The 27369-nt window shown below is 39.1% G+C and overlaps 2 protein-coding genes across 2 annotated transcripts; one reads left to right on the top strand and one right to left on the bottom strand.

Annotated features, from left to right (window-relative positions):
• The first annotated feature begins 332 nt into the window (after window positions 1-332).
• adpgk2 (ADP-dependent glucokinase 2) lies at window positions 333-7943 on the top strand. The gene is made up of 7 exons (XM_086107197.1): window positions 333-731; window positions 2096-2255; window positions 3229-3419; window positions 3534-3630; window positions 3697-3833; window positions 3913-4049; window positions 5383-7943. Exons 1-7 carry the CDS (start codon window positions 536-538, stop codon window positions 5938-5940), a joined length of 1476 nt encoding a protein of 491 aa, XP_085963323.1. The 5' UTR covers window positions 333-535; the 3' UTR covers window positions 5941-7943.
• On the bottom strand, window positions 7941-27350 carry drc8 (dynein regulatory complex subunit 8). Its single transcript, XM_086107201.1, has 7 exons — window positions 27321-27350; window positions 27129-27198; window positions 26544-26616; window positions 9324-9400; window positions 9087-9129; window positions 8534-8600; window positions 7941-8439 (listed from the first exon to the last, which is right to left on the bottom strand). The coding sequence occupies exons 1-7, from the start codon at window positions 27343-27345 to the stop codon at window positions 8321-8323; spliced, it is 474 nt and encodes a 157-aa protein (XP_085963327.1). The 5' UTR covers window positions 27346-27350; the 3' UTR covers window positions 7941-8320.
• Window positions 27351-27369: the final 19 nt, after the last annotated feature.

Here is a 27369-nt window from a genome sequence, read left to right as displayed (position 1 = left end):
TGCACAGTGCTGTACTGCAGTGCATCTAAATAATCACACAAAGCCCCAAGCAACCGTATTTCGTGACTTTTTGTTAAACCCAGCTCATGAAATGAATTGTTTTAATTAAATAGGTCAATATATTATATAAATACGGATTACATTAATGCTGTTTGTAGAAATATGAGCGCCTTAAGTAACACTTATCGACTCCTCTACTTCCGCCTTCTTGTCAGAATAAACACGCCCCTGTGGAGAAGGAGGACAAGGGTATGCTCGTTTTTAATACCAATCTTTTCTCTTCCAATCACCTCTGTGTTCGACAAACTGTTCCGAAACAAATTATTCCAATGTAAGTAAACCCCTCACAAGAGAGGGTATCACGATTTCATTGAAATTCTACTGGAATTGATCATATTTAGTGCGTGTGTACTTCACAAATGTGTCATCATTTGCACGCCCAGGACGTCGTGCTTTAAAATCAAACACACCATTCGGCGCTCAGGTGGAATTTGCTTGTCTCTAGTGTGTCCACTGCCAAGCTAGTAAATTAACGATGGAAGGTGCTGGCAGAACTACGTGGATGAAATATGGCTCTGCAATCTCATTGTTTGTCGTTATTCTGGCCATTTGGTTTCGGACACCGGATAATGAGGTACTGGACGGCCGGCTGGACACCGTGTTGTCCTCGCTGCTTCGTGCCGAGAGCAAAGTTGGAAGGAATCATGTCGCTCGACCAAAGGTGGCAATTGGTAAGGTTTCGCACAGTTTGCACCTCTCATTTCACTTAAAACTTTGCTAACATGAACGTTTGTTTCGTGACACTTGGCTACCGTAAAATGCCCCGACTGTGGCTTCAGTTGCTGACTACTTTCTTCATCTAAAACTGCCAACCGTTCGTTTATTTGTAATGTGTCACTGCTTGGGGTTGGCTGTGAGTTCTCCTGTGGCGACTTGACATAAACTTGAAAGCCACAAAAACGTGGTCAACGCAATCTTTTCATTGAATGGGATTTAAGCGGAAATCGTCATTAAAACGTGAACCGAGGATGTTAATGATACAGCCGAGCATCTTATCAGCTGGAGCAGTTTGTTTCGGTCAGACGCCTCTTGGTCTTGTTAGTTACACTGGCATTAGAGCGTTTAGAGGAGGTGCTCAAATGTGCATATTCGATGCAGGAATTTCTACTGTTTTTATCCCCAGATAGGCCCCGAAACCGTGAAACTCAGACATTTGTAGTCTTCGGGTGTCTGTAAAGAAACGTCATGTTTTTATCCTGCTTTTCCAACCTTTGCCTCCCAACAGCCACATGGACAGATCTGCGTCTCATGTCTCAAGGGCGTAACTATAGGGTGGGCCACCATGTAGCTCCGCCCTTGAGGTCACCCCCATATCGAGGGGCAAAAAAAATTATATCTGACAACTCTTGAGTAAAAAGCAACCTTTAGAGTCAAGAGGCTATTGTCATTGTACGTTTCACATATGATTTGAATGAATGACCCATTGATCGTAGTCTGCGAAATGGCGTTTCCCGTCTGTGACAATTGATCACTCACACGGCAAATGTGTGCCGTGTGAACACCCCTAGAACTCTGATGGGCTTTTAGCTAGCAAATCAGTACATGAGGTAGAAGTAGACTATGAGATGGTACACATAAGCAAACCCACTGCAAAGAAAATGGCATTGCCTCGTAAATTAAGATCAGCAAAATGTTACTTTTTACTTTGATTTGTCCCTGCTTGATTATGAATGTAATCTGCATTTTTCTTGATATGTCTAAATTTTAGTTCATGAAACTGACTGCAGATGGTATGATAAAGAAAGTTGCACACATGCACAGCCACCATTCACTGAAGTGTTATGTCACCTTGGCCACGCCACTGACATTTTTTTTTCGCTCCCCCTGGCCCGTATGGATTAGCAAGGCATCCCATGCCTGTTTACATCATGCATGTCTTTACGATGGTCAAGTGAAGATTGTATGCTTGTGACATCAGATGTACAGCATGTGTCTGCTCACATTGGGATGTCCCTGCTCCAGTTGACCAGAACTGCTTACTGCCGCCATGTTTCACAAACTTTGCCCATTTATCCATGTACTGCTCGTGTTGCAGGTTTTGGAGGCTGCGTGGACTTGCTCGTCGACGGTGTGTCTCTTCTAAATAAAATTGGCCTCACCCCCGCCCATCGGCCCCTCCATCATGACTACATTGAAAATGCTGAGCAACTTTCTCAGAGCTTCACCTATTTCTTTATTCCGGGCGCTGCTGCAGAGTAAGTAGTGTCCAAGCTTTGTTTAAAATATACTTGTGTGAAACTGTCATGAAAATACGGTAAACTTAGGTCTTTGATACTGTCATCAGCTTGAAGCATTAGTACACCTACGCAAGCCAAGGCTACATTTATATTTTGTTCCCAGCGGCTATGGCAGCCTGAAACTTAGTGTGGTGTGGGATTTTGCAGGCCTGATGCAGTTATTGCAAGTAAGGGTCATGCCACTAAGTATGAAATATTATTCCCTTAAAGTTAATATAATAATGTCCATTCCAATATTTTTACCAACAAAACTGGGTGGCATCAAACAAAAGGTGCCCTGTCCCGAGTTGTCTAACACATTTAGATATAAATACTATGAAATAAAAGCTGGAATTCTCAACTTTGTCTCAAATTCCTCTTTTGATCATCACAAAAAGAAAGGAATGAACCTTGTTGTTCCAATACTTTGGTGGGAAATGTACATATTAGAGTTTATCCAATTGGTGTATAGCTCTACATTTGCATTTTACACTGAGGTCATGTACAAAAGTGTGTGTGTGCGTGTGTGCGCACGTAATGGATTTGTAAAGCTTGAGAGCAGTTAAGTACAAGTTTGGACAATTTCATTGCACAGACCGTCAGGTAACTCCTGACTTAGTGGGCACCATCACATGCTGTGTGTTCCATCACATTAAGGTGAATAGCTTCCTTACCACATCCAAACCTTCAGTTTCAGCCAGTCACTATTATACCGACAATCAGATGAATTGTAAATACTTTTAATCACATTAGGTTTAGGCTTATCTCAATGTTATCCTTGTGGTTCTTGCGTTCAGTCTGTATGAGTTCAACACTGTCATAAAATGGTTTCCTGCCCATGAATATTTTGTACATGGACAATAAATGGGAAATAGTTTACTTTTATTTCCCCGCAGAGCACAACTCAGACAGCTTAGTCACTTCATGGTGTTGTCATTGGTGTGCCCTGCAGGCGCTTTGTGCTGAATGAGACACTCTTCAGCGAGCTGGTTGAAGCTTCCCGTGACTTACCTGGAAACAGATGGTCGGTGGGAGGCAATGCCCCTGTCATGGCCGGCCGCATGGCCACCGAGGGATGTGACGTGTTGCTCGGGGGCAGCTTTAGCCCGGACTTTACCGATGTCCTATCACAGCACATCACTGGTACTGAAGTGCGAACAACAGAACACCGCTGCTCTGAAAATGTTTCCTCTGTTGTGTTTATGATGCTTTTATTGCCACGTCATCGCCCTAAATCATTGTTATCTGTATCTCCAGTTGCAGGTAACATTGTTGAAGAGCCAGACATTCATCTCATCCTGGAGTATCCATCTGGTGCAAAATGGGGGCAGTATTCCTCCCGTAGAGCCAACAGGTATGTCTTAGCCGATATTGAGCATTGATTGACGGCATGTTAAGTTGACCTTTGATTGGTGTGCAGGTACATTGTCCACAGTGATGACCATAACCCGTACCTGGCATCCATGGAAGAGTTTGCCAAGAAGCTCAAAGATTTTCATCCAGACCTTCTGGTCGTGGGCGGTTTACAAATGATGGACAACTTTCCGTTCCAGTCAGGTAAGATGAAATGAATTGAAGACATTTTGTTGACTTGAAAGTGCGGCTGCTTCTAGCTGTAGCTACTCCTTTCCCTTAGGTGAGCGTGCCGCTCTGCTCTCCCGCCTGGCCGAAGTGCTGGCCACCTCCTCTCCCACTCTTGGTGTCCATTTTGAGATGGCCAGTTTTGTAGAAGAGAGCATCATGGAAGACCTGTTTCATTATGTCATCCCTCAAGTACGTCCAAGTAAACATTCCATTGTGTCACATGGGTTCGAAAAATGTCAGTCAATAGAGCGCAGACCTTCATCAATGCTGACGTCTTAACAAAGCTGTCACCAAAAATGTAATTCACATGGTACTTCTTGGTTGGTGGGGAATTCTGTAAGACGTTGGTTGATTGAATAAATGGGCCAATGCTATTTTAGAGTACATTCAATCAAAAAGTAAAAAAAATGAAATTACTGTATTTTCACTACCATAAAACGCACATAAAAGTCTGACTGCTGTTGCGTGACTTTGATGAGGGGTCCACGTGGCAGGCTGATTTTGTGCCAACACGTTGCTTATATACAGCATGCAGACGTTAAAGTAGGAAGGGTGGGCGTGAAAGAGGACAGTAACAGGCACGCTCCTAGTTGGTGCCAGTTTGCGCATTGTGCAAAACAACATCTGGAAAATGGCACTTACGAAACAGTTTAAATTGCAACCTATCAGTTTTGCGCATGACCATGGGAATCGAGCAGCCACAAAAGAATTCAACATCAACTAGGAGTGCAATCCACGGTGCTTGGTGCTTTTGTTTGATGAAACGGCGCCATCTATCCATCGGGCAAAGACGACCGTGGCGCATCAAAATTCCACCTTCCGCTCCTACTGCAGTAAAAAGTGTAATGTTCTGCGTCATATTAAATAAAGACGCTTTTTTTGGAGGAATTTAATCCTTTATTCTGCAGCTTTGCCAACCTCATTTGGCTTCCCAAACGTAAAACTGGTACTGTTTGTTAATCATCACGCATGAACAAATATGACACTTGGATACTTTTTTTTCACTTCTATTGACATTTCGGTCTTGGTGGAACTCTGCTCTCTTCTGAGTGTCATTACGGTTTTATGGTCTAAGGCTAAAATACAGAATTTAAAAGAGAGGATCATGAAAAGTGGGTACGAGGATATCTTCAGAGTAAAATTGTTCAGAGTGACAAGGTACAAAGGAGTGGGCTCAAGTGACAGAACGGTACTCCATTTGGATAAGTTTGTTTCCTGTGGTCGGTAACAACACAAAGAAGAATTGGCAAGGTAGCAACACCATGCACCTACAGTAACATGTACACAATAGTTCAAACTGAAAAACACGCATATTAAGTTAATGGAAGACGACAAATTGTCCATAGGTGTGAAAGTGAATATGAATGTTTTTGGGGTTTTTTTGTGGCTGAGTGGTCTAAAATTGGCTGATGATCAATGCACGATGTAGCCCACCTCTGCCACAAAGTCACGTGAGACCTTAATCAGGACAAGTGCAATCGAAAATTACTTGTTGATTGTCATCGCGTTTCTGCTCACCCAGGCGGACTCTCTAGGAATGAATGAACAGGAGCTCCCCAACCTGCTGAGCCTCCTCAAAGGCTCCACCATCACAGTCCTGTCCGACCCCAACCCTCGCGTCGCTACCGTCCTGGACCAAATGAGGGAGGTCTACCGCATGGTCAACCAGCGCTACAAAGACGCCGTAGCTCAAGGCGACGACGCCCAAACCTGGGGAAAGCCCCTGACCCGCCTCCACGTGCACACGTTAGCCTTTCAGGCCATGATCGTGACCCGGGGCTCCCAGTGGAAGAACACCATGTCGGCCACCGCCAAGGCCTCGCTCACAGCCAACCGGCACGTGTGCGGCTCCGACGACATCGACCCCAACAAGGCCAGGCTCATCATGGACGACTCATTCTCCGTCAGCCGGCGGGAGGGCAGCCAGCGCATCCCCCTGCAGGAGAGCCGGCCCGTCAGCTGCTGGGAGGAGGACGACTATGAGATCTGCGTGGCGCCCGTGCTGGTGTGCACCGAGGTGTACCAGACCGCAGGTGGGGGAGACAACATCTCAGCCGCTGGCCTGGTGCTGCAGATCTAAAGCAGACCGGATGAACCCTGCCGTGACTCTCATCGTCTAGGTGTGATGCAGAACACAGGCACCGACTCCACTGCCTGTCGCGTTAATAATAACAAGTTGGGACCACTCAGATAAGTGCTAGAAATTAAGTAACAGAATACATTGTAGAGGTTTTGGTCTTTCCTATCAAGACCTTTAGGAAGCACTCACTGAACGTGTGCTTTACGGGTTTTATCCACTTGAATGAGAAAAATGTGCTTTTATAGGTTCTCTTTCTATTTTTAGTCGTTTGGCTTCCAAGCTGGTGGCAATGTGAATTTGCAGTTAGCAAACCAGCCTAACAGTTCTGGGCTCGGGGTACGAATCTGGGCTCCGTTTGCAAGTCCTCCCTGTCCCTCCTTGGGGTGTTCCACAGCCTCATCCCACATTCCCCAAAACGTGCTTGAAATGGACTCTAAATTGCCCGTAGGTGTGAATGTGTGTATGAATTACTTTTTTTGTCTGCGTTTCCTGCGATTGTTGCTGGCGAACAGTTTCGGGTGTCCCCCGCCTCTCGCCCATCGTCAGGTTTTGGGTTGGCCTTAAGGTACTGGATCAATGTTTATTTTCAATCTGCACCACCATTATGCAGCAAACCTTATCCAGAGCTGATTTGCTTGTTAAATGTTCAATTTCTTGCCATCCACCCGCAATGTAAAGGCTCTTAAACGTGTAGATTATTTCTTGCTCCCAACACATTGATGCCTTTGCCATCACAGTTGCTTTGAACACAACAGGGCAGGAGAAGGGAGTGTTCAATTGTGGAATATTCGTCCCACACAGTCGTGCCTCTGTTAAGGCTCTGATACTGCCTCAGAGGGAAGAAAGTAGTTTGATTCTGTTCACCTACTCGTTTCAGGTCTGTTCCGTGAGTATAGAATAACTCCAAGGGAAAAGTGGAAAATTCTGGCTTTTACAGTCGGTGTTAAATGGGGCTTATAGTTCTGAAGAGGGATGGGCATTTCACTAAATTTCATTGATCGACTATGCAAAAAAAAAAATGTTAAAGTGTTGTTTTTAAAAAAGATGGCATATTTTTGTGAATGTTCTAAAGTTCTTTTCCATACCAGAGTTTTGAGTAGGTGTCGGCCTTAACTGATAGTTCTTGAAAGAGCAAACTAGTTGTGTGAATCAATTGCAGTGCATGGTATTTGGGCCCAAATGTCTTCCAGCGAGTTATCAACAACCAATTCCACACAACCCGCTGAATTACGATGCTCATTCCTAGTCTTGAGTTATAGTACATTTAGTCAAGATGAGCCGAGCTGATTGGTCCGGTCCTATTTGAACGGCCACACCTGCATCCTTTCTCCCATATGTTGTGAAATGGAAAAATATTGGCTGATACTTGAGCTGAGCCCAATATATGTGAAAGTATGGCTTTTGAGCGTGCTATTTCTTTTAATGTCACTAGCTGTGTAATATATCCCAAAAGACGTCCAGGAGACTGCAGATGCTGGATTTACTCTCATTTCATATTTGTTCTTTCTTATGTCTGTTATCGTGTTTGTCTCTCGCTCTCTAAGGACCAAAGAAGCAGCGAAGACTGCTTCCACGAACATTCCACTGCTCATGCACTGTCTCTTTTCACCACTACACTTTCTACTTTGCCACTTTCCACTTCTACTACTACCTTCCATTAAATCCACTTTGGGTTTCACGTGTATCCATGTTACATTACAACAGGTGTGAGGTCAAGAAAATAAGCTACCTAGATTTGTTCTTAATGTCATTCTGAGTGATGCTGTGATGGGAACATATGCTGGAAATAAATCAAGTACGTAATTCAAATGAGCCTTTTTTTTAAATTTATTTGGGGGATGAAAGGTGCTTCAATATGTATACACAGAGTGATGGGAAGGCAAGGCTAATGGATCATGTTGTTACTGTGATTTTTTTTCCTCCCCCTCTGAGCAGAATACCAGCATGAATTCATGCTGCATGTTCACTCCATGGCAAATCTGTGATTAAATGCTGACAAAGCAGTCAGTCGTTGAGAATGTGCTCAGTTCTTTCCCACCACCGCCACTACAGACAGAATGTTCACTTCCAAAAGTAAATATTTAACCCAATTATGTCCTGCTCCAGTGGCTTCAAGTTACAAAGTACTTCCAGCCATGATCCATGTTTCTTAAATTGACTCCACACTTCTGAATGCTTTTGTAGGCGACTCAAGTTTGATAAAAATGTCATATACAAAACACATTCCCGGTTTCGTTCACTGATATAGCGCACAACCTTTAGGAGGGATAATGCATGTGTAAGAGAATATGACAAAGATATGATAAATTGAAACATGGAACAAAGAGCTGTAAATCTGGAATGTACATGTGATAGAAATAAATGCCTATTGTGCTGTAGTTTACACTTCAGGGTCCAGGATGAGATGGTTGAGTAAATCTTTGCTGTAAATCAAGTTGGTCTCATGGTCAGTGAGGGCTGTCAGCATCTCATCCATCTCCTCCTGAGTGAAGGCCTCACCTAACGTTGACACAAAGTATGTCCCAGATGTTGTATAATAGCTGCAAGTTATGACTTAAATGTTCCTTGCGTCAGGGGGGAAAAAACGCTTTACCTTCCTCCATCATGTACTGTGACAGATCATCTGGGTCCAAGAAGCCCTTCTTTTCCTTGTCAAGAACCTCAACACAAGAACATTTAATTGGACCTTTGCATGGGAATTTGACAACAAGAACTCTCAAGTTGCATCAGTTATGGGCTTGGGCCTCATGTGGAGATTATATTGTATGGAGTCATCCACCAAAACCTATACCCCCTGCCCCACCTCCAATGTCAATATTGTCAATATTTTTGTTTTTAGATTTTCAGTTGTCTCACTTTGTACTTGGTCAAAAAGAAAATTCACCAACACAGTAAACGTTCCTTTTCATTTGATGCAATGCCATTTTCATCTGCAGCACTAGTGTAGATCACGAGACGTTGCAGCAACGCCACACAAAAGGTGTGTGGCGTTGGTTTCAGACGACTGTTTTTAGTGAACCGTGGCAGGTTTTTGTTTTTGGCAAGTCAAACCAACAAACTGGTTTGACTATTGTGACTTTGCATTTCCAAACACAACTCTTTCTGCAAGACAAACAAGGAAGGGAATGTGACGTGGGCGCGCTCACCTCAAACGCTTGAAGCAAAACCTCCTCACAGATGGGAGGGAACCTTCAACACAAGCGCACCCACACACACACACACTTATGCAGTTCAAACAATACAAGTACTACCATGAGGAACTAACCAGCCCAATACTTATCATGATACTTTGATTATAAGCTTCAAGTAGGGCAATCTATAGTAGCTGTTCACACGGCTTTTTTGATCGATAACATGTTTGCTAATATTAAGAGACATCCTACTTGCGTTCCATCAGAACTTTAGTCATGGCGGGGAGGAAGCGGTCCAGGTGGATATATCCTGTTTGGTCCTCTTCCACCTGGATTGGCAAACATCACACATTTAAGTTACTAAACTGAAAAGAGTACCATCCTGGTATAAGCCGTGTATTGGGGGAGAGGACGAAAGGCCTAAAGGTGTGAACGCGTGCACGTTGAAAAATGCCTTACTATACATGGTCGTTTTTTTCATCTGAAAACGCCTTACGATACATGGTTGTTTTTTTCGGCTAAAAACACCTTACTTCACATGGTCAAATTTTTCGGCTAAAAACGCCTTATTATACATGGTCGTTTTTTTCGGCTAAAAACGCCTTACTATACGTGGTCGTTTTTTGGAGTTAAAACGCCTTACTATACATGGTCGTTTTTTTCGGTTAAAAACGGCTAACTATATACATTTGTCGTTTTTTTCGGCTAAAAACGCCTTACTATACATGGTCGGTTTTTTTCGTCAAAAAACGCCTTACTATACATGGTTGTTTTTTTTCGGCTCAAAACGCCTTACTATACATGGTCGTTTTTTTCGTCCAAAAACGCCTTACTATACATGGTCGTTTTTTTCGGCTAAAAATTTCGTCCAAAATACATGGTCGTTTTTTTCGGCTAAAAATGCCTTACTATACATGATCGTTTTTTTCGGCGAAAAATGTCGTCCAAAAACGCTATACTATACAGTACATGGTCGTTTTTTTCGGCTAAAAAATTCGTCCAAAAATGCCTTACTGTACATGGTCGTTTTTTTGGGCTAAAAAGGCCTTACTATACATGGTCGTTTTTTTCGGCTAAAAACGCCTTACTATACATGGTAGTTTTTTTCGGCGAAAAATGTCGTCCAAAAATGCCTAACTGTACATGGTCCTTTTTTTCGGCTAAAAATTTCGTCCGAAGATGCCTTACTATATATACATGGTCGTTTTTTTCGTCCAAAAACGCCTTCCTATACATGGTCGTTTTTTTCCACCAAAAACGCCTTACTATATATGGTCGTTTTTTTTTCGGCTAAAAACGCCTTACTGGTCCCTTTTTTTCGGCTAAAAATTTTGTCCAAAAATGCCTTACTATACATGGTCATTTTTTTCCGCTAAAAATATTGTCCAAAAATGTCTTACTATATATGCTCGTTTTTTTTCGGCTAAAAACGCCTTACTATACATGGTCGGGTTTTTTCGGCTAAAAACGCCTTAGTATACATGGTCGTTTTTTTCGGCTAAAAATTTTGTCCAAAAATGCCTTACTATACATGGTCGTTTTTTTTTCGCTAAAAATTTTGTCCAAAAACGTCTTCCTATACATGGTCGTTTTTTTCGGCCAAAAATTTCATCCAAATACGCCTTACTATATGGTCGGTTTTTTTCAGCTAAAAACGCCTTACTATACATGGTCGGTTTTTTTCGGCTAAAAACGCCTTACTATGCATGATCGTTTTTTTCGGGTAAAAATTTCGTCCAAAAATGCCTTACTATACATGGTTGTTGTTTTTTCGGCTAAAAAGGCCTTATTATACATGGTCGTTTTTTTCGGCTAAAAATCTTTCCCAAAAATGCCTTACTATACATTGTCTGGGTTTTTTTTCGGCTAAAAACATCTTAGTATACATGGTCGGTTTTTTCGGCTAATAATTTCGTCCAAAAACGCCTTATTATATATGGTCGTTTTTTTTCGGCTAAAAACGCCTTACTATACATGCTCGTTTTTTTCGGCTAAAAACGCCTTACTATACATGGTCGTTTTTTTCGGCTAAAAAATTCGTCCAAAAATGCCTTACTGTACATGGTCGTTTTTTTGGGCTAAAAAGGCCTTACTACGTTTACATGGTCGTTTTTTTCGGCTAAAAATGCCTTACTATACATGGTCGTTTTTTTCGGCGAAAAATGTCGTCCAAAAATGCCTAACTGTACATGGTCCTTTTTTTCGGCTAAAAATTTCGTCCGAAGATGCCTTACTATATATACATGGTCGTTTTTTTCGTCCAAAAACGCCTTCCTATACATGGTCGTTTTTTTCCACCAAAAACGCCTTACTATATATGGTCGGGTTTTTTTCGGCTAAAAACGCCTTTTTTTTCCGGCTAAAAACGCCTTACTGGTCCGTTTTTTTCGGCTAAAAATTTTGTCCAAAAATGCCTTACTATACATGGTCATTTTTTTCCGCTAAAAATATTGTCCAAAAATGTCTTACTATATATGCTCATTTTTTTTCCGGCTAAAAACGCCTTACTATACATGGTCGGGTTTTTTCGGCTAAAAACGCCTTAGTATACATGGTCGTTTTTTTCGGCTAAAAATTTTGTCCAAAAATGCCTTACTATACATGGTCGTTTTTTTTCCGCTAAAAATTTCGTCCAAAAACGTCTTCCTATACATGGTCGTTTTTTTCAGCCAAAAATTTCATCCAAATACGCCTTACTATATGGTCGGTTTTTTTCAGCTAAAAACGCCTTACTATACATGGTCGGTTTTTTTCGGCTAAAAACGCCTTACTATGCATGATCGTTTTTTTCGGGTAAAAATTTCGTCCAAAAATGCCTTACTATACATGGTTGGTTTTTTTTCGGCTAAAAAGGCCTTATTATACATGGTCGTTTTTTTCGGCTAAAAATCTTTCCCAAAAATGCCTTACTATACATTGTCGGGGGGTTTTTTCGGCTAAAAACGCCTTACTATACATGCTCGTTTTTTTCGGCTAAAAACGCCTTACTATACATGGTCGTTTTTTTCGGCTAAAAATTTCGTCCAAAATACATGGTCGTTTTTTTTCGGCTAAAAATGCCTTACTATACATGGTCGTTTTTTTCGGCGAAAAATGTCGTCCAAAAACGCTATACTATACAGTACATGGTCGTTTTTTTCGGCTAAAAAATTCGTCCAAAAATGCCTTACTGTACACAGTCGTTTTTTTGGGCTAAAAAGGCCTTACTATACATGGTCGTTTTTTTCGGCTAAAAACGCCTTACTATACATGGTCGTTTTTTTCGGCGAAAAATGTCGTCCAAAAATGCCTAACTGTACATGGTCCTTTTTTTCGGCTAAAAATTTCGTCCGAAGATGCCTTACTATATATACATGGTCGTTTTTTTCGTCCAAAAACGCCTTCCTATACATGGTCGTTTTTTTCCACCAAAAACGCCTTACTATATATGGTCGTTTTTTTTTTCGGCTAAAAACGCCTTTTTTTTCGGCTAAAAACGCCTTACTGGTCCGTTTTTTTCGGCTAAAAATTTTGTCCAAAAATGCCTTACTATACATGGTCATTTTTTTCCGCTAAAAATATTGTCCAAAAATGTCTTACTATATATGCTCGTTTTTTTTCGGCTAAAAACGCCTTACTATACATGGTCGGGTTTTTTCGGCTAAAAACGCCTTAGTATACATGGTCGTTTTTTTCGGCTAAAAATTTTGTCCAAAAATGCCTTACTATACATGGTCGTTTTTTTTCCGCTAAAAATTTCGTCCAAAAACGTCTTCCTATACATGGTCGTTTTTTTCGGCCAAAAATTTCATCCAAATACGCCTTACTATATGGTCTGTTTTTTTCAGCTAAAAACGCCTTACTATACATGGTCGGTTTTTTTCGGCTAAAAACGCCTTACTATGCATGATCGTTTTTTTCGGGTAAAAATTTCGTCCAAAAATGCCTTACTATACATGGTTGTTTTTTTTTCGGCTAAAAATGCCTTATTATACATGGTCGTTTTTTTCGGCTAAAAATCTTTCCCAAAAATGCCTTACTATACATTGTCGGGGGTTTTTTTCGGCTAAAAACATCTTAGTATACATGGTCGGTTTTTTCGGCTAATAATTTCGTCCAAAAACGCCTTATTATATATGGTCGTTTTTTTTCGGCTAAAAACGCCTTACTATACATGCTCGTTTTTTTCGGCTAAAAACGCCTTACTATACATGGTCGTTTTTTTCGGCTAAAAAATTCGTCCAAAAATGCCTTACTGTACATGGTCGTTTTTTTGGGCTAAAAAGGCCTTACTATACATGGTCGTTTTTTTCGGCTAAAAACGCCTTACTATACATGGTCGTTTTTTTCGGCGAAAAATGTCGTCCAAAAATGCCTAACTGTACATGGTCCTTTTTTTCGGCTAAAAATTTCGTCCGAAGATGCCTTACTATATATACATGGTCGTTTTTTTCGTCCAAAAACGCCTTCCTATACATGGTCGTTTTTTTCCACCAAAAACGCCTTACTATATATGGTCGTTTTTTTTCCGCTGAAAATTTCGTCCAAAAACGTCTTCCTATACATGGTCGTTTTTTTCGGCCAAAAATTTCATCCAAATACGCCTTACTATATGGTCTGTTTTTTTCAGCTAAAAACGCCTTACTATACATGGTCGGTTTTTTTCGGCTAAAAACGCCTTACTATGCATGATCGTTTTTTTCCGGTAAAAATTTCGTCCAAAAATGCCTTACTATACATGGTTGGGTTTTTTTCGGCTAAAAATGCCTTATTATACATGGTCGTTTTTTTCGGCTAAAAATCTTTCCCAAAAATGCCTTACTATACATTGTCGGGGGGTTTTTTCGGCTAAAAACATCTTAGTATACATGGTCGGTTTTTTCGGCTAATAATTTCGTCCAAAAACGCCTTATTATATATATATGGTCGTTTTTTTTTCGGCTAAAAACGCCTACTATACATGCTCGTTTTTTTCGGCTAAAAACGCCTTACTATACATGGTCGTTTTTTTCGGCTAAAAATTTCGTCCAAAATACATGGTCGTTTTTTTCGGCGAAAAATGTCGTCCAAAAACGCTATACTATACAGTACATGGTCGTTTTTTTCGGCTAAAAAATTCGTCCAAAAATGCCTTACTGTACATGGTCGTTTTTTTGGGCTAAAAAGGCCTTACTATACATGGTCGTTTTTTTCGGCTAAAAACGCCTTACTATACATGGTAGTTTTTTTCGGCGAAAAATGTCGTCCAAAAATGCCTAACTGTACATGGTCCTTTTTTTCGGCTAAAAATTTCGTCCGAAGATGCCTTACTATATATACATGGTCGTTTTTTTCGTCCAAAAACGCCTTCCTATACATGGTCGTTTTTTTCCACCAAAAACGCCTTACTATATATGGTCGGGTTTTTTTCGGCTAAAAACGCCTTTTTTTTCCGCTAAAAACGCCTTACTGGTCCCTTTTTTTCGGCTAAAAATTTTGTCCAAAAATGCCTTACTATACATGGTCATTTTTTTCCGCTAAAAATATTGTCCAAAAATGTCTTACTATATATGCTCGTTTTTTTTCGGCTAAAAACGCCTTACTATACATGGTCGGGTTTTTTCGGCTAAAAACGCCTTAGTATACATGGTCGTTTTTTTCGGCTAAAAATTTTGTCCAAAAATGCCTTACTATACATGGTCGTTTTTTTTCCGCTAAAAATTTTGTCCAAAAACGTCTTCCTATACATGGTCGTTTTTTTCGGCCAAAAATTTCATCCAAATACGCCTTACTATATGGTCGGTTTTTTTCAGCTAAAAACGCCTTACTATACATGGTCGGTTTTTTTCGGCTAAAAACGCCTTACTATGCATGATCGTTTTTTTCGGGTAAAAATTTCGTCCAAAAATGCCTTACTATACATGGTTGTTGTTTTTTCGGCTAAAAATCTTTCCCAAAAATGCCTTACTATACATTGTCGGGGGGTTTTTTCGGCTAAAAACATCTTAGTATACATGGTCGGTTTTTTCGGCTAATAATTTCGTCCAAAAACGCCTTATTATATATATATGGTCGTTTTTTTTCGGCTAAAAACGCCTTACTATACATGCTCGTTTTTTTCGGCTAAAAACGCCTTACTATACATGGTCGTTTTTTTCGGCTAAAAATTTCGTCCAAAATACATGGTCGTTTTTTCCGGCTAAAAATGCCTTACTATACATGGTCGTTTTTTTCGGCGAAAAATGTCGTCCAAAAACGCTATACTATACAGTACATGGTCGTTTTTTTCGGCTAAAAAATTCGTCCAAAAATGCCTTACTGTACATGGTCGTTTTTTTGGGCTAAAAAGGCCTTACTATACATGGTCGTTTTTTTCGGCTAAAAACGCCTTACTATACATGGTAGTTTTTTTCGGCGAAAAATGTCGTCCAAAAATGCCTAACTGTACATGGTCCTTTTTTTCGGCTAAAAATTTCGTCCGAAGATGCCTTACTATATATACATGGTCGTTTTTTTCGTCCAAAAACGCCTTCCTATACATGGTCGTTTTTTTCCACCAAAAACGCCTTACTATATATGGTCGGTTTTTTTTCGGCTAAAAACGCCTTTTTTTTCCGCTAAAAACGCCTTACTGGTCCCTTTTTTTCGGCTAAAAATTTTGTCCAAAAATGCCTTACTATACATGGTCATTTTTTTCCGCTAAAAATATTGTCCAAAAATGTCTTACTATATATGCTCGTTTTTTTTCGGCTAAAAACGCCTTACTATACATGGTCGGGTTTTTTCGGCTAAAAACGCCTTAGTATACATGGTCGTTTTTTTCGGCTAAAAATTTTGTCCAAAAATGCCTTACTATACATGGTCGTTTTTTTTCCGCTAAAAATTTTGTCCAAAAACGTCTTCCTATACATGGTCGTTTTTTTCGGCCAAAAATTTCATCCAAATACGCCTTACTATATGGTCGGTTTTTTTCAGCTAAAAACGCCTTACTATACATGGTCGGTTTTTTTCGGCTAAAAACGCCTTACTATGCATGATCGTTTTTTTCGGGTAAAAATTTCGTCCAAAAATGCCTTACTATACATGGTTGTTGTTTTTTCGGCTAAAAAGGCCTTATTATACATGGTCGTTTTTTTCGGCTAAAAATCTTTCCCAAAAATGCCTTACTATACATTGTCTGGGTTTTTTTTCGGCTAAAAACATCTTAGTATACATGGTCGGTTTTTTCGGCTAATAATTTCGTCCAAAAACGCCTTATTATATATGGTCGTTTTTTTTCGGCTAAAAACGCCTTACTATACATGCTCGTTTTTTTCGGCTAAAAACGCCTTACTATACATGGTCGTTTTTTTCGGCTAAAAAATTCGTCCAAAAATGCCTTACTGTACATGGTCGTTTTTTTGGGCTAAAAAGGCCTTACTACGTTTACATGGTCGTTTTTTTCGGCTAAAAATGCCTTACTATACATGGTCGTTTTTTTCGGCGAAAAATGTCGTCCAAAAATGCCTAACTGTACATGGTCCTTTTTTTCGGCTAAAAATTTCGTCCGAAGATGCCTTACTATATATACATGGTCGTTTTTTTCGTCCAAAAACGCCTTCCTATACATGGTCGTTTTTTTCCACCAAAAACGCCTTACTATATATGGTCGTTTTTTTTTCGGCTAAAAACGCCTTTTTTTTTCGGCTAAAAACGCCTTACTGGTCCGTTTTTTTCGGCTAAAAATTTTGTCCAAAAATGCCTTACTATACATGGTCATTTTTTTCCGCTAAAAATATTGTCCAAAAATGTCTTACTATATATGCTCATTTCTTTTCCGGCTAAAAACGCCTTACTATACATGGTCGGGTTTTTTCGGCTAAAAACGCCTTAGTATACATGGTCGTTTTTTTCGGCTAAAAATTTTGTCCAAAAATGCCTTACTATACATGGTCGTTTTTTTTCCGCTAAAAATTTCGTCCAAAAACGTCTTCCTATACATGGTCGTTTTTTTCAGCCAAAAATTTCATCCAAATACGCCTTACTATATGGTCGGTTTTTTTCAGCTAAAAACGCCTTACTATACATGGTCGGTTTTTTTCGGCTAAAAACGCCTTACTATGCATGATCGTTTTTTTCGGGTAAAAATTTCGTCCAAAAATGCCTTACTATACATGGTTGGTTTTTTTTCGGCTAAAAAGGCCTTATTATACATGGTCGTTTTTTTCGGCTAAAAATCTTTCCCAAAAATGCCTTACTATACATTGTCGGGGGGTTTTTTCGGCTAAAAACATCTTAGTATACATGGTCGGTTTTTTCGGCTAATAATTTCGTCCAAAAACGCCTTATTATATATGGTCGTTTTTTTTCGGCTAAAAACGCCTTACTATACATGCTCGTTTTTTTCGGCTAAAAACGCCTTACTATACATGGTCGTTTTTTTCGGCTAAAAATTTCGTCCAAAATACATGGTCGTTTTTTTTCGGCTAAAAATGCCTTACTATACATGGTCGTTTTTTTCGGCGAAAAATGTCGTCCAAAAACGCTATACTATACAGTACATGGTCGTTTTTTTCGGCTAAAAAATTCGTCCAAAAATGCCTTACTGTACATGGTCGTTTTTTTGGGCTAAAAAGGCCTTACTATACATGGTCGTTTTTTTCGGCTAAAAACGCCTTACTATACATGGTCGTTTTTTTCGGCGAAAAATGTCGTCCAAAAATGCCTAACTGTACATGGTCCTTTTTTTCGGCTAAAAATTTCGTCCGAAGATGCCTTACTATATATACATGGTCGTTTTTTTCGTCCAAAAACGTCTTCCTATACATGGTCGTTTTTTTCGGCCAAAAATTTCATCCAAATACGCCTTACTATATGGTCGGTTTTTTTCAGCTAAAAACGCCTTACTATACATGGTCGGTTTTTTTCGGCTAAAAACGCCTTACTATGCATGATCGTTTTTTTCGGGTAAAAATTTCGTCCAAAAATGCCTTACTATACATGGTTGTTGTTTTTTCGGCTAAAAATCTTTCCCAAAAATGCCTTACTATACATTGTCGGGGGGTTTTTTCGGCTAAAAACATCTTAGTATACATGGTCGGTTTTTTCGGCTAATAATTTCGTCCAAAAACGCCTTATTATATATATATGGTCGTTTTTTTTCGGCTAAAAACGCCTTACTATACATGCTCGTTTTTTTCGGCTAAAAACGCCTTACTATACATGGTCGTTTTTTTCGGCTAAAAATTTCGTCCAAAATACATGGTCGTTTTTTTCGGCTAAAAATGCCTTACTATACATGGTCGTTTTTTTCGGCGAAAAATGTCGTCCAAAAACGCTATACTATACAGTACATGGTCGTTTTTTTCGGCTAAAAAATTCGTCCAAAAATGCCTTACTGTACATGGTCGTTTTTTTGGGCTAAAAAGGCCTTACTATACATGGTCGTTTTTTTCGGCTAAAAACGCCTTACTATACATGGTAGTTTTTTTCGGCGAAAAATGTCGTCCAAAAATGCCTAACTGTACATGGTCCTTTTTTTCGGCTAAAAATTTCGTCCGAAGATGCCTTACTATATATACATGGTCGTTTTTTTCGTCCAAAAACGCCTTCCTATACATGGTCGTTTTTTTCCACCAAAAACGCCTTACTATATATGGTCGGGTTTTTTTCGGCTAAAAACGCCTTTTTTTTCCGCTAAAAACGCCTTACTGGTCCCTTTTTTTCGGCTAAAAATTTTGTCCAAAAATGCCTTACTATACATGGTCATTTTTTTCCGCTAAAAATATTGTCCAAAAATGTCTTACTATATATGCTCGTTTTTTTTCGGCTAAAAACGCCTTACTATACATGGTCGGGTTTTTTCGGCTAAAAACGCCTTAGTATACATGGTCGTTTTTTTCGGCTAAAAATTTTGTCCAAAAATGCCTTACTATACATGGTCGTTTTTTTTCCGCTAAAAATTTTGTCCAAAAACGTCTTCCTATACATGGTCGTTTTTTTCGGCCAAAAATTTCATCCAAATACGCCTTACTATATGGTCGGTTTTTTTCAGCTAAAAACGCCTTACTATACATGGTCGGTTTTTTTCGGCTAAAAACGCCTTACTATGCATGATCGTTTTTTTCGGGTAAAAATTTCGTCCAAAAATGCCTTACTATACATGGTTGTTGTTTTTTCGGCTAAAAAGGCCTTATTATACATGGTCGTTTTTTTCGGCTAAAAATCTTTCCCAAAAATGCCTTACTATACATTGTCTGGGTTTTTTTTCGGCTAAAAACATCTTAGTATACATGGTCGGTTTTTTCGGCTAATAATTTCGTCCAAAAACGCCTTATTATATATGGTCGTTTTTTTTCGGCTAAAAACGCCTTACTATACATGCTCGTTTTTTTCGGCTAAAAACGCCTTACTATACATGGTCGTTTTTTTCGGCTAAAAAATTCGTCCAAAAATGCCTTACTGTACATGGTCGTTTTTTTGGGCTAAAAAGGCCTTACTACGTTTACATGGTCGTTTTTTTCGGCTAAAAATGCCTTACTATACATGGTCGTTTTTTTCGGCGAAAAATGTCGTCCAAAAATGCCTAACTGTACATGGTCCTTTTTTTCGGCTAAAAATTTCGTCCGAAGATGCCTTACTATATATACATGGTCGTTTTTTTCGTCCAAAAACGCCTTCCTATACATGGTCGTTTTTTTCCACCAAAAACGCCTTACTATATATGGTCGTTTTTTTTTCGGCTAAAAACGCCTTTTTTTTTCGGCTAAAAACGCCTTACTGGTCCGTTTTTTTCGGCTAAAAATTTTGTCCAAAAATGCCTTACTATACATGGTCATTTTTTTCCGCTAAAAATATTGTCCAAAAATGTCTTACTATATATGCTCATTTCTTTTCCGGCTAAAAACGCCTTACTATACATGGTCGGGTTTTTTCGGCTAAAAACGCCTTAGTATACATGGTCGTTTTTTTCGGCTAAAAATTTTGTCCAAAAATGCCTTACTATACATGGTCGTTTTTTTTCCGCTAAAAATTTCGTCCAAAAACGTCTTCCTATACATGGTCGTTTTTTTCAGCCAAAAATTTCATCCAAATACGCCTTACTATATGGTCGGTTTTTTTCAGCTAAAAACGCCTTACTATACATGGTCGGTTTTTTTCGGCTAAAAACGCCTTACTATGCATGATCGTTTTTTTCGGGTAAAAATTTCGTCCAAAAATGCCTTACTATACATGGTTGGTTTTTTTTCGGCTAAAAAGGCCTTATTATACATGGTCGTTTTTTTCGGCTAAAAATCTTTCCCAAAAATGCCTTACTATACATTGTCGGGGGTTTTTTTCGGCTAAAAACATCTTAGTATACATGGTCGGTTTTTTCGGCTAATAATTTCGTCCAAAAACGCCTTATTATATATGGTCGTTTTTTTTCGGCTAAAAACGCCTTACTATACATGCTCGTTTTTTTCGGCTAAAAACGCCTTACTATACATGGTCGTTTTTTTCGGCTAAAAATTTCGTCCAAAATACATGGTCGTTTTTTTTCGGCTAAAAATGCCTTACTATACATGGTCGTTTTTTTCGGCGAAAAATGTCGTCCAAAAACGCTATACTATACAGTACATGGTCGTTTTTTTCGGCTAAAAAATTCGTCCAAAAATGCCTTACTGTACATGGTCGTTTTTTTCGGCTAAAAACGCCTTACTATACATGGTCGTTTTTTTCGGCGAAAAATGTCGTCCAAAAATGCCTAACTGTACATGGTCCTTTTTTTCGGCTAAAAATTTCGTCCGAAGATGCCTTACTATATATACATGGTCGTTTTTTTCGTCCAAAAACGCCTTCCTATACATGGTCGTTTTTTTCCACCAAAAACGCCTTACTATATATGGTCGTTTTTTTTTCGGCTAAAAATTTTGTCCAAAAATGCCTTACTATACATGGTCATTTTTTTCCGCTAAAAATATTGTCCAAAAATGTCTTACTATATATGCTCGTTTTTTTTCGGCTAAAAACGCCTTACTAAACATGGTCGGGTTTTTTCGGCTAAAAACGCCTTAGTATACATGGTCGTTTTTTTCGGCTAAAAATTTTGTCCAAAAATGCCTTACTATACATGGTCGGGTTTTTTCGGCTAAAAACGCCTTAGTATACATGGTCGTTTTTTTCGGCCAAAAATTTCATCCAAATACGCCTTACTATATGGTCGGTTTTTTTCAGCTAAAAACGCCGTACTATACATGGTCGGTTTTTTTCGGCTAAAAACGCCTTATTATACATGGTCGTTTTTTTCGGCTAAAAATCTTTCCCAAAAATCCCTTACTATACATTGTCGGGGGTTTTTTTCGGCTAAAAACATCTTAGTATACATGGTCGGTTTTTTCGGCTAATAATTTCGTCCAAAAACGCCTTATTATATATGGTCGTTTTTTTTCGGCTAAAAACGCCTTACTATACATGCTCGTTTTTTTCGGCTAAAAACGCCTTACTATACATGGTCGTTTTTTTCGGCTAAAAATTTCGTCCAAAATACATGGTCGTTTTTTTCGGCTAAAAACGCCTTAGTATACATGGTCGGGTTTTTTCGGCTAAAACCCCTTACTATACATGGTCGTTTTTTTTCGTCCAAAAACGCCTTACTATACATGGTTGTTTTTTTCGGCTAAAAATTTCGTCCAAAAATGCCTTACTATACATGGTCGGGTTTTTTTCGGCTAAAAATGCCTTACTATATACATGGTGGTTTTTTTCGGCTAAAAATGTTTCCCAAAAATGCCTTACTATTCATGGTCGTTTTTTTTGGGCTAAAAACGCCTTACTATACATGGTCGTTTTTTTTCGGCTAAAAACGCCTTACTATATATACATGATCGTTTTTTTTCGGCGAAAATATTCGTCAAAAAATGCCTTACTATACATGGTCGTTTTTTTTTCGGCTAAAAACGCCTTACTATACATGGTCGTTTTTTTCGGCTATAAACGCCTTACTACACATGGTCGTTTTTTTAGGCTAAAAACGCCTTACCACACATGGTCGTTTTCTTCGGCGAAAACGCCTGACGATACAAAAAACGACTTCAATAAGCCATACTTATCATGTTGGTCAAAGAAAGAAGGGATATGGTTGCAACCTCTGGGGAGTGAACACTCAACCGCTAGTTAGGGACATGGTTTCTCTACACCTGAGCCACACCACGACATAACTTCTTGGTTGTTTTGTGTTGTCTTCAATAAAGCTGCAAATGGTGGTTAAAGAAAGATGTGACCTTGTTGCAAACACTGGGAATGGAACACCCAACTGCTGGATTTGGGACTTCAGCTTTCTACCACTGAGTTAAACCACCACAATGAACCTCTGTGTTGTTTTGTGTTTTCCCTCAAATAAGTTGTATATGGTGGTTAAAGAGTAGACATTGTTGCAATAACCAAGGATCGAACACTCAACCTCTGGTGTGGCACTCCATCACTCTACCACTGATCCAAAGCACCACATAGTCCAGTGGGGTTGTGTTTTTTTATTAGTCATGGTCGTTTCTTTTGGCTAAAAACTGACTATACATGGTCGGGTTTTTTTCGGCTAAAAACGCCTTACTATACATGGTCGTTTTTTTCGGCTAAAAACGCCTGACTATACATGGTCGTTTTTTTCGGTTAAAAACGCCTTACTCTACATGGTCATTTTTTTTGGCTAAAAACACCTTCCTATACATGGTCGTTTTTTTCTGCGAAAAATTTCGTCCAAAAATGCCTTACTATCCATGGTCGTTTTTTCTGCCTTTCATAACTTTGCTGCTGTGAATCGGGAATTTCTCCATTGCGAGACTAATAAAGGTTTTCTTATCTTATCTATACATGGTCGTTTTTTTCCTCAAAAAAACACCTGACTATACATGGTCTTTTTTTTCGGCTAAAAATTTCTTCCAAAAATGCCTTTATACATGGTCGTTTTTTTCGGCTAAAAACGCCTTAGTATACATGGTCGTTTTTTTCGGCTAAAAATTTTGTCCAAAAATCCCTTATTATACATGGTCGTTTTTTTCCGCTAAAGATTTCGGCTAAAAAGGCCTTACTATACATGGTCAGGGGGGGTTTTCGGCTAAAAACGCCTTACTATACATGGTTATTTTTTTCAGCTAAAAAAGCCTAACTATATAAATGGTTGTTTTTTTTCGGCTAAAACGCCTTCCTATACATGGTTGTTTTTTTCGTCAAAAAACGCCTTACTATACATGGTCGTTTTTTTCGGCTAAAAACGCCTTACTATATACAGTACATGGTCGTTTTTTTCGGCTAAAAACGCCTTACTATACATGCTCGTTTTTTTTCGTCAAAAAACGCCTTACTATACATGGTCGTTTTTTTGGTCAAAAAACACCTTACTATACATGGTCGTTTGTTTCGGCTAAAAACGCTTTACTATACATGGTCGTTTTTTTTCATCAAAAAATGCCTTACTATACATGGTTGTCTTTTTCGTCAAAAAACACCTTACTACACGTTTGGTTTTTTTAGGCTAAAAACGCCTTATTATACATGGTCGTTTTTTTCGGCTAAAAACGCCTTCCTATGCATGGTCGGGTTTTTTTCGGCTAAAAACGCCTTACTATACATGGTCGTTTTTTTCTGCTAAAAACACCTTTCTATACATCAGGGGTGTCAAACTCATTTCATATTGTGGGCCGCATACGGCCTCGGTCGATGTCAAGTGGGCCAGACCATTAAAATTATACCATACTCTGCTATAAATAACCAAAATATGTCTTTCCTTTGTTTTGATATAGCGACGCACAAGTACATGAGGAAAATGTTGAAATGTACCTACATTTCATTTACCTAACATTTCATAAAACACCTTAGATTTCCTTCGACAAATGTGCAATTTAATTTTATCATTCACATATATGCAGTGCAACTGATCCCACTGATTGTACAAAGGCACAAAACTTGAACAATTAGTATTTAAAAATATAGTCATGCATTTTAAGATTAAACAAGATTTATAAAGAAAGGATTTTTTTAAACCATTTACACATGTGCATGTGAAATCTAAATGTAACCCCCACCTACACTTTACAAACGAAAGAGAAAACAATGACTAGTGGTTAATACATGAATTGCATCTTAATAAAAATATTCATTTTGTGTCTTTTATGCTTTTTTTTTCATTTTTAAATTATCCCGCGGGCCTGATCGAACCCCCTCGGGGGCCAGTTCCGGCCCGCGGGCCGTATGTTTGACACCCCTGCTATACATGGTCGTTTTTTTCGGCTAAAAACGCCTTACTATTCATGGTCGTTTTTTTTCCGTCCAAAAACACCTTACTATACATGGTCGTTTTTTTCTGCTAAAAACACCTTTCTATACATGGTTGTTTTTTTCGTCAAAAAACGCCTTACTATACATGGTCGTTTTTTTCGGCTAAAAACGCCTTACTATACATGGTTGTTTTTTTCATCCAAAAACGCCTTACTATACATGGTCGTTTTTTTTTCGTCAAAAAACGCCTTACTACACATGGTCGGTTTTTTTCGGCTAAAAACACCTCACTATACATGGTCATTTTTTTCGGCTAAAAACACCTTACTATATACATGGTTGTTTTTTTCGTCAAAAAACGCCTTACTACACATGGTCGTTTTTTTCGGCTAAAAACACCTTACTATACATGGTCGTTTTTTTCGGCTAAAAACACCTTACTATACATGGTCATTTTTTTCGGCTAAAAAGGCTTACTCTATACATGGTCGTTTTTTTCGGCAAAAAACGCCTTACTATACATGGTCGTTTTTTTTCGTCAAAAAACGCCTTACTACACATGGTCGTTTTTTTTCGGCTAAAAACACCTTACTATACATGGTCATTTTTTTCGGCTAAAAAAGCCTAACTATATACATGGTCGTTTTTTTCGTCAAAAAAACGCCTTACTATACATGGTTGTTTTTTTCGTCAAAAAACGCCTTACTATACATGGTTGTTTTTTTCGTCAAAAAACGCCTTACTATACATGGTTGTTGATTTCGTCAAAAAATGCCTAACGATTCATGGTCGGTTTTTTTCGTCAAAAAACGCCTTACTACACATGGTTGTTTTTTTCGTCAAAAAAACGCCTTACTATTCATGGTCGTTTTTTTTCCGTCCAAAAACGCCTTACTATACATTGTCGTTTTTTTCTGCTAAAAACACCTTTCTATACATGGTTGTTTTTTTCGTCAAAAAACGCCTTACTATACATGGTCGTTTTTTTTTCGGCTAAAAACGCCTTACTATACATGGTCATTTTTTTCGTCTAAAAATGCCTTACTATATGTGGTCGTTTTTTTTCATCGAAAAACGCCTTACTATACATGGTCGTTTTTTTTCTTCAAAAAACGCCTTACTATACATGGTCGTTTTTTTTTCGGCTAAAAACACCTTACTATACATGGTCATTTTTTTCAGCTAAAAATGCCTTACTATATGTGGTCGTTTTTTTTCGTCAAAAAACGCCTGACTATACATGGTTGTTATTTTCGTCAAAAAACGCCTTACTATGCATGGTTGTTTTTTTCGTCAAAAAACGCCTTACTATACATGGTAGTTTTTTTTCGGCTAAAAACGCCTTCCTATTCTTGGTCGTTTTTTTTCGGCTAAAACGCCTTACTATATACAGTACGGCGGCCCGGTAGTCCAGTGGTTACCACGTCGACTTCACAGTGCAGAGGTTCCGGGTTCAATTCCAGCTCCAGCCTCCCTGTGTGGAGTTTGCATGTTCTCCCCGGGCCTGCGTGGGTTTTCTCCGGGTGCTCCGGTTTCCTCCCACGTTCCAAAAACATGCATGGCAGGCTTATTGAACACACTAAATTGTCCCTAGGTGTGAGTGTGAGCGCGCATGGTTGTTCGTCTCTGTGTGCCCTGCGATTGGCTGGCAACCAGTTCAGGGTGTCCCCCGCCTACTGCCCGATGACGGCTGGGATAGGCTCCGGCACTCCCCGCGACCCTATTGAGGATTCAGCGGTTCGGAAAATGGATGGATATATACAGTACATGGCCGGTTTTTTTCGGCTAAGAACGACTTCCTCTACATGGTTGTTTTTTGGGGTTAAAATGCCTTACTGTACATGGTCGTTTTTTTTGGCTAAAAACGCCTTCCTTTACATGGTCGTTTTTTTTCGGCTAAAAACGCCTTCCTATACATGGTCGTTTTTTTCGGCTAAAAACACCTTACCTTACGTGGTCGTTTTTTTTCGTCTAAAAACGCCTTACTATACATGGTCGTTTTTTTGGGTTAAAATGCCTTACTATACCTGGTCGTTTTTTTACCGGCTAAAAACGCCTTACTATTCATGGTCGCTTTTTTCGGCTAAAAACGCCTTACTATTCATGGTCATTTTTTTTGTCTAAAAACGCCTTACTATACATGTTTTTTTTGGGTTAATGTTCAATAAAATAAGTTAAAAGCCATTTCTTTGCTTGATATTTGCTTGCCATTATGGCACCATGCTTCCTCAAGATGATTTTTTTTTAATGTAAGAGTTCAATATAGATCAATAAGGTTCTGACCTCAGCAATGAAGTTGTGCAGGTCTGCCTGACTGGGGAAGCGACCCAGAGAATAGATGATAGTGCCAATTTCACTGGGAAAACAAATACATAACAGTGTTATGCATGTCCAAACAGTTTTCAGTTTAGAACAGGGATCGCTCAACACCCAGCTAAGAAGGGCGAACGCCCGGTCAGAAATACTGTAAATGTAGCCCTAGTTAAGCCCCTCCAACGTTTTATTTGATATTCTAAAATAGATTTGCAAATTATTTTCTCAGCCACCATACAGTATGTGTGTGTCAAGTCCCCTGTTATCACCCGGAGAGAAAAAAATCCTGGAGCATGTCTGGTTTATAAGGTACAAACTGACATGGTATCAAATACAGGATATGCATTGTAAGTGTATAACTCACCTAGCAATATATCTTTATGTGTCATGTAATTATGTTAAGCTAGAGATGTCTGGTAGCTTGTACTGTGCTTGATAACACATATACATTACGCAAGGAAATGCAGACGACTAGAAAAACTTAAATCTTTTTAAAATTCTTCTTTTTATATGATTAGAATCATGATTATTATTTGCACTTTAAAAGGAGCTTACCGGACATCGACTGTGCCGTTTGATTGGTAATCAAACGCTTCGAAAGCTGCTCGAATCTTTTTTTCCACCTCTGGGATTTAAAAAAAAAACGTGACTTTATTTGTTTTGGCATTTACAATAGTTTGCTACTTCTACTTGAATTTATTTGGTCCGACTTCATCTTGACGGCGGTTTGCGCTGGTAAAAACAAACCTGCACTTTGCGCGTTGACCGCCATGTTGGTTGTTGTTTCGCTGTCGCT

This window comes from Hippocampus guttulatus, chromosome 3, assembly GCF_054856545.1.
Source record: "Hippocampus guttulatus isolate MCC_2025c chromosome 3, RoL_Hgut_1.0, whole genome shotgun sequence".
NCBI classification, from domain to species: domain Eukaryota; kingdom Metazoa; phylum Chordata; class Actinopteri; order Syngnathiformes; family Syngnathidae; genus Hippocampus; species Hippocampus guttulatus.
This window is presented reverse-complemented; position numbering and strand designations above follow the sequence as displayed.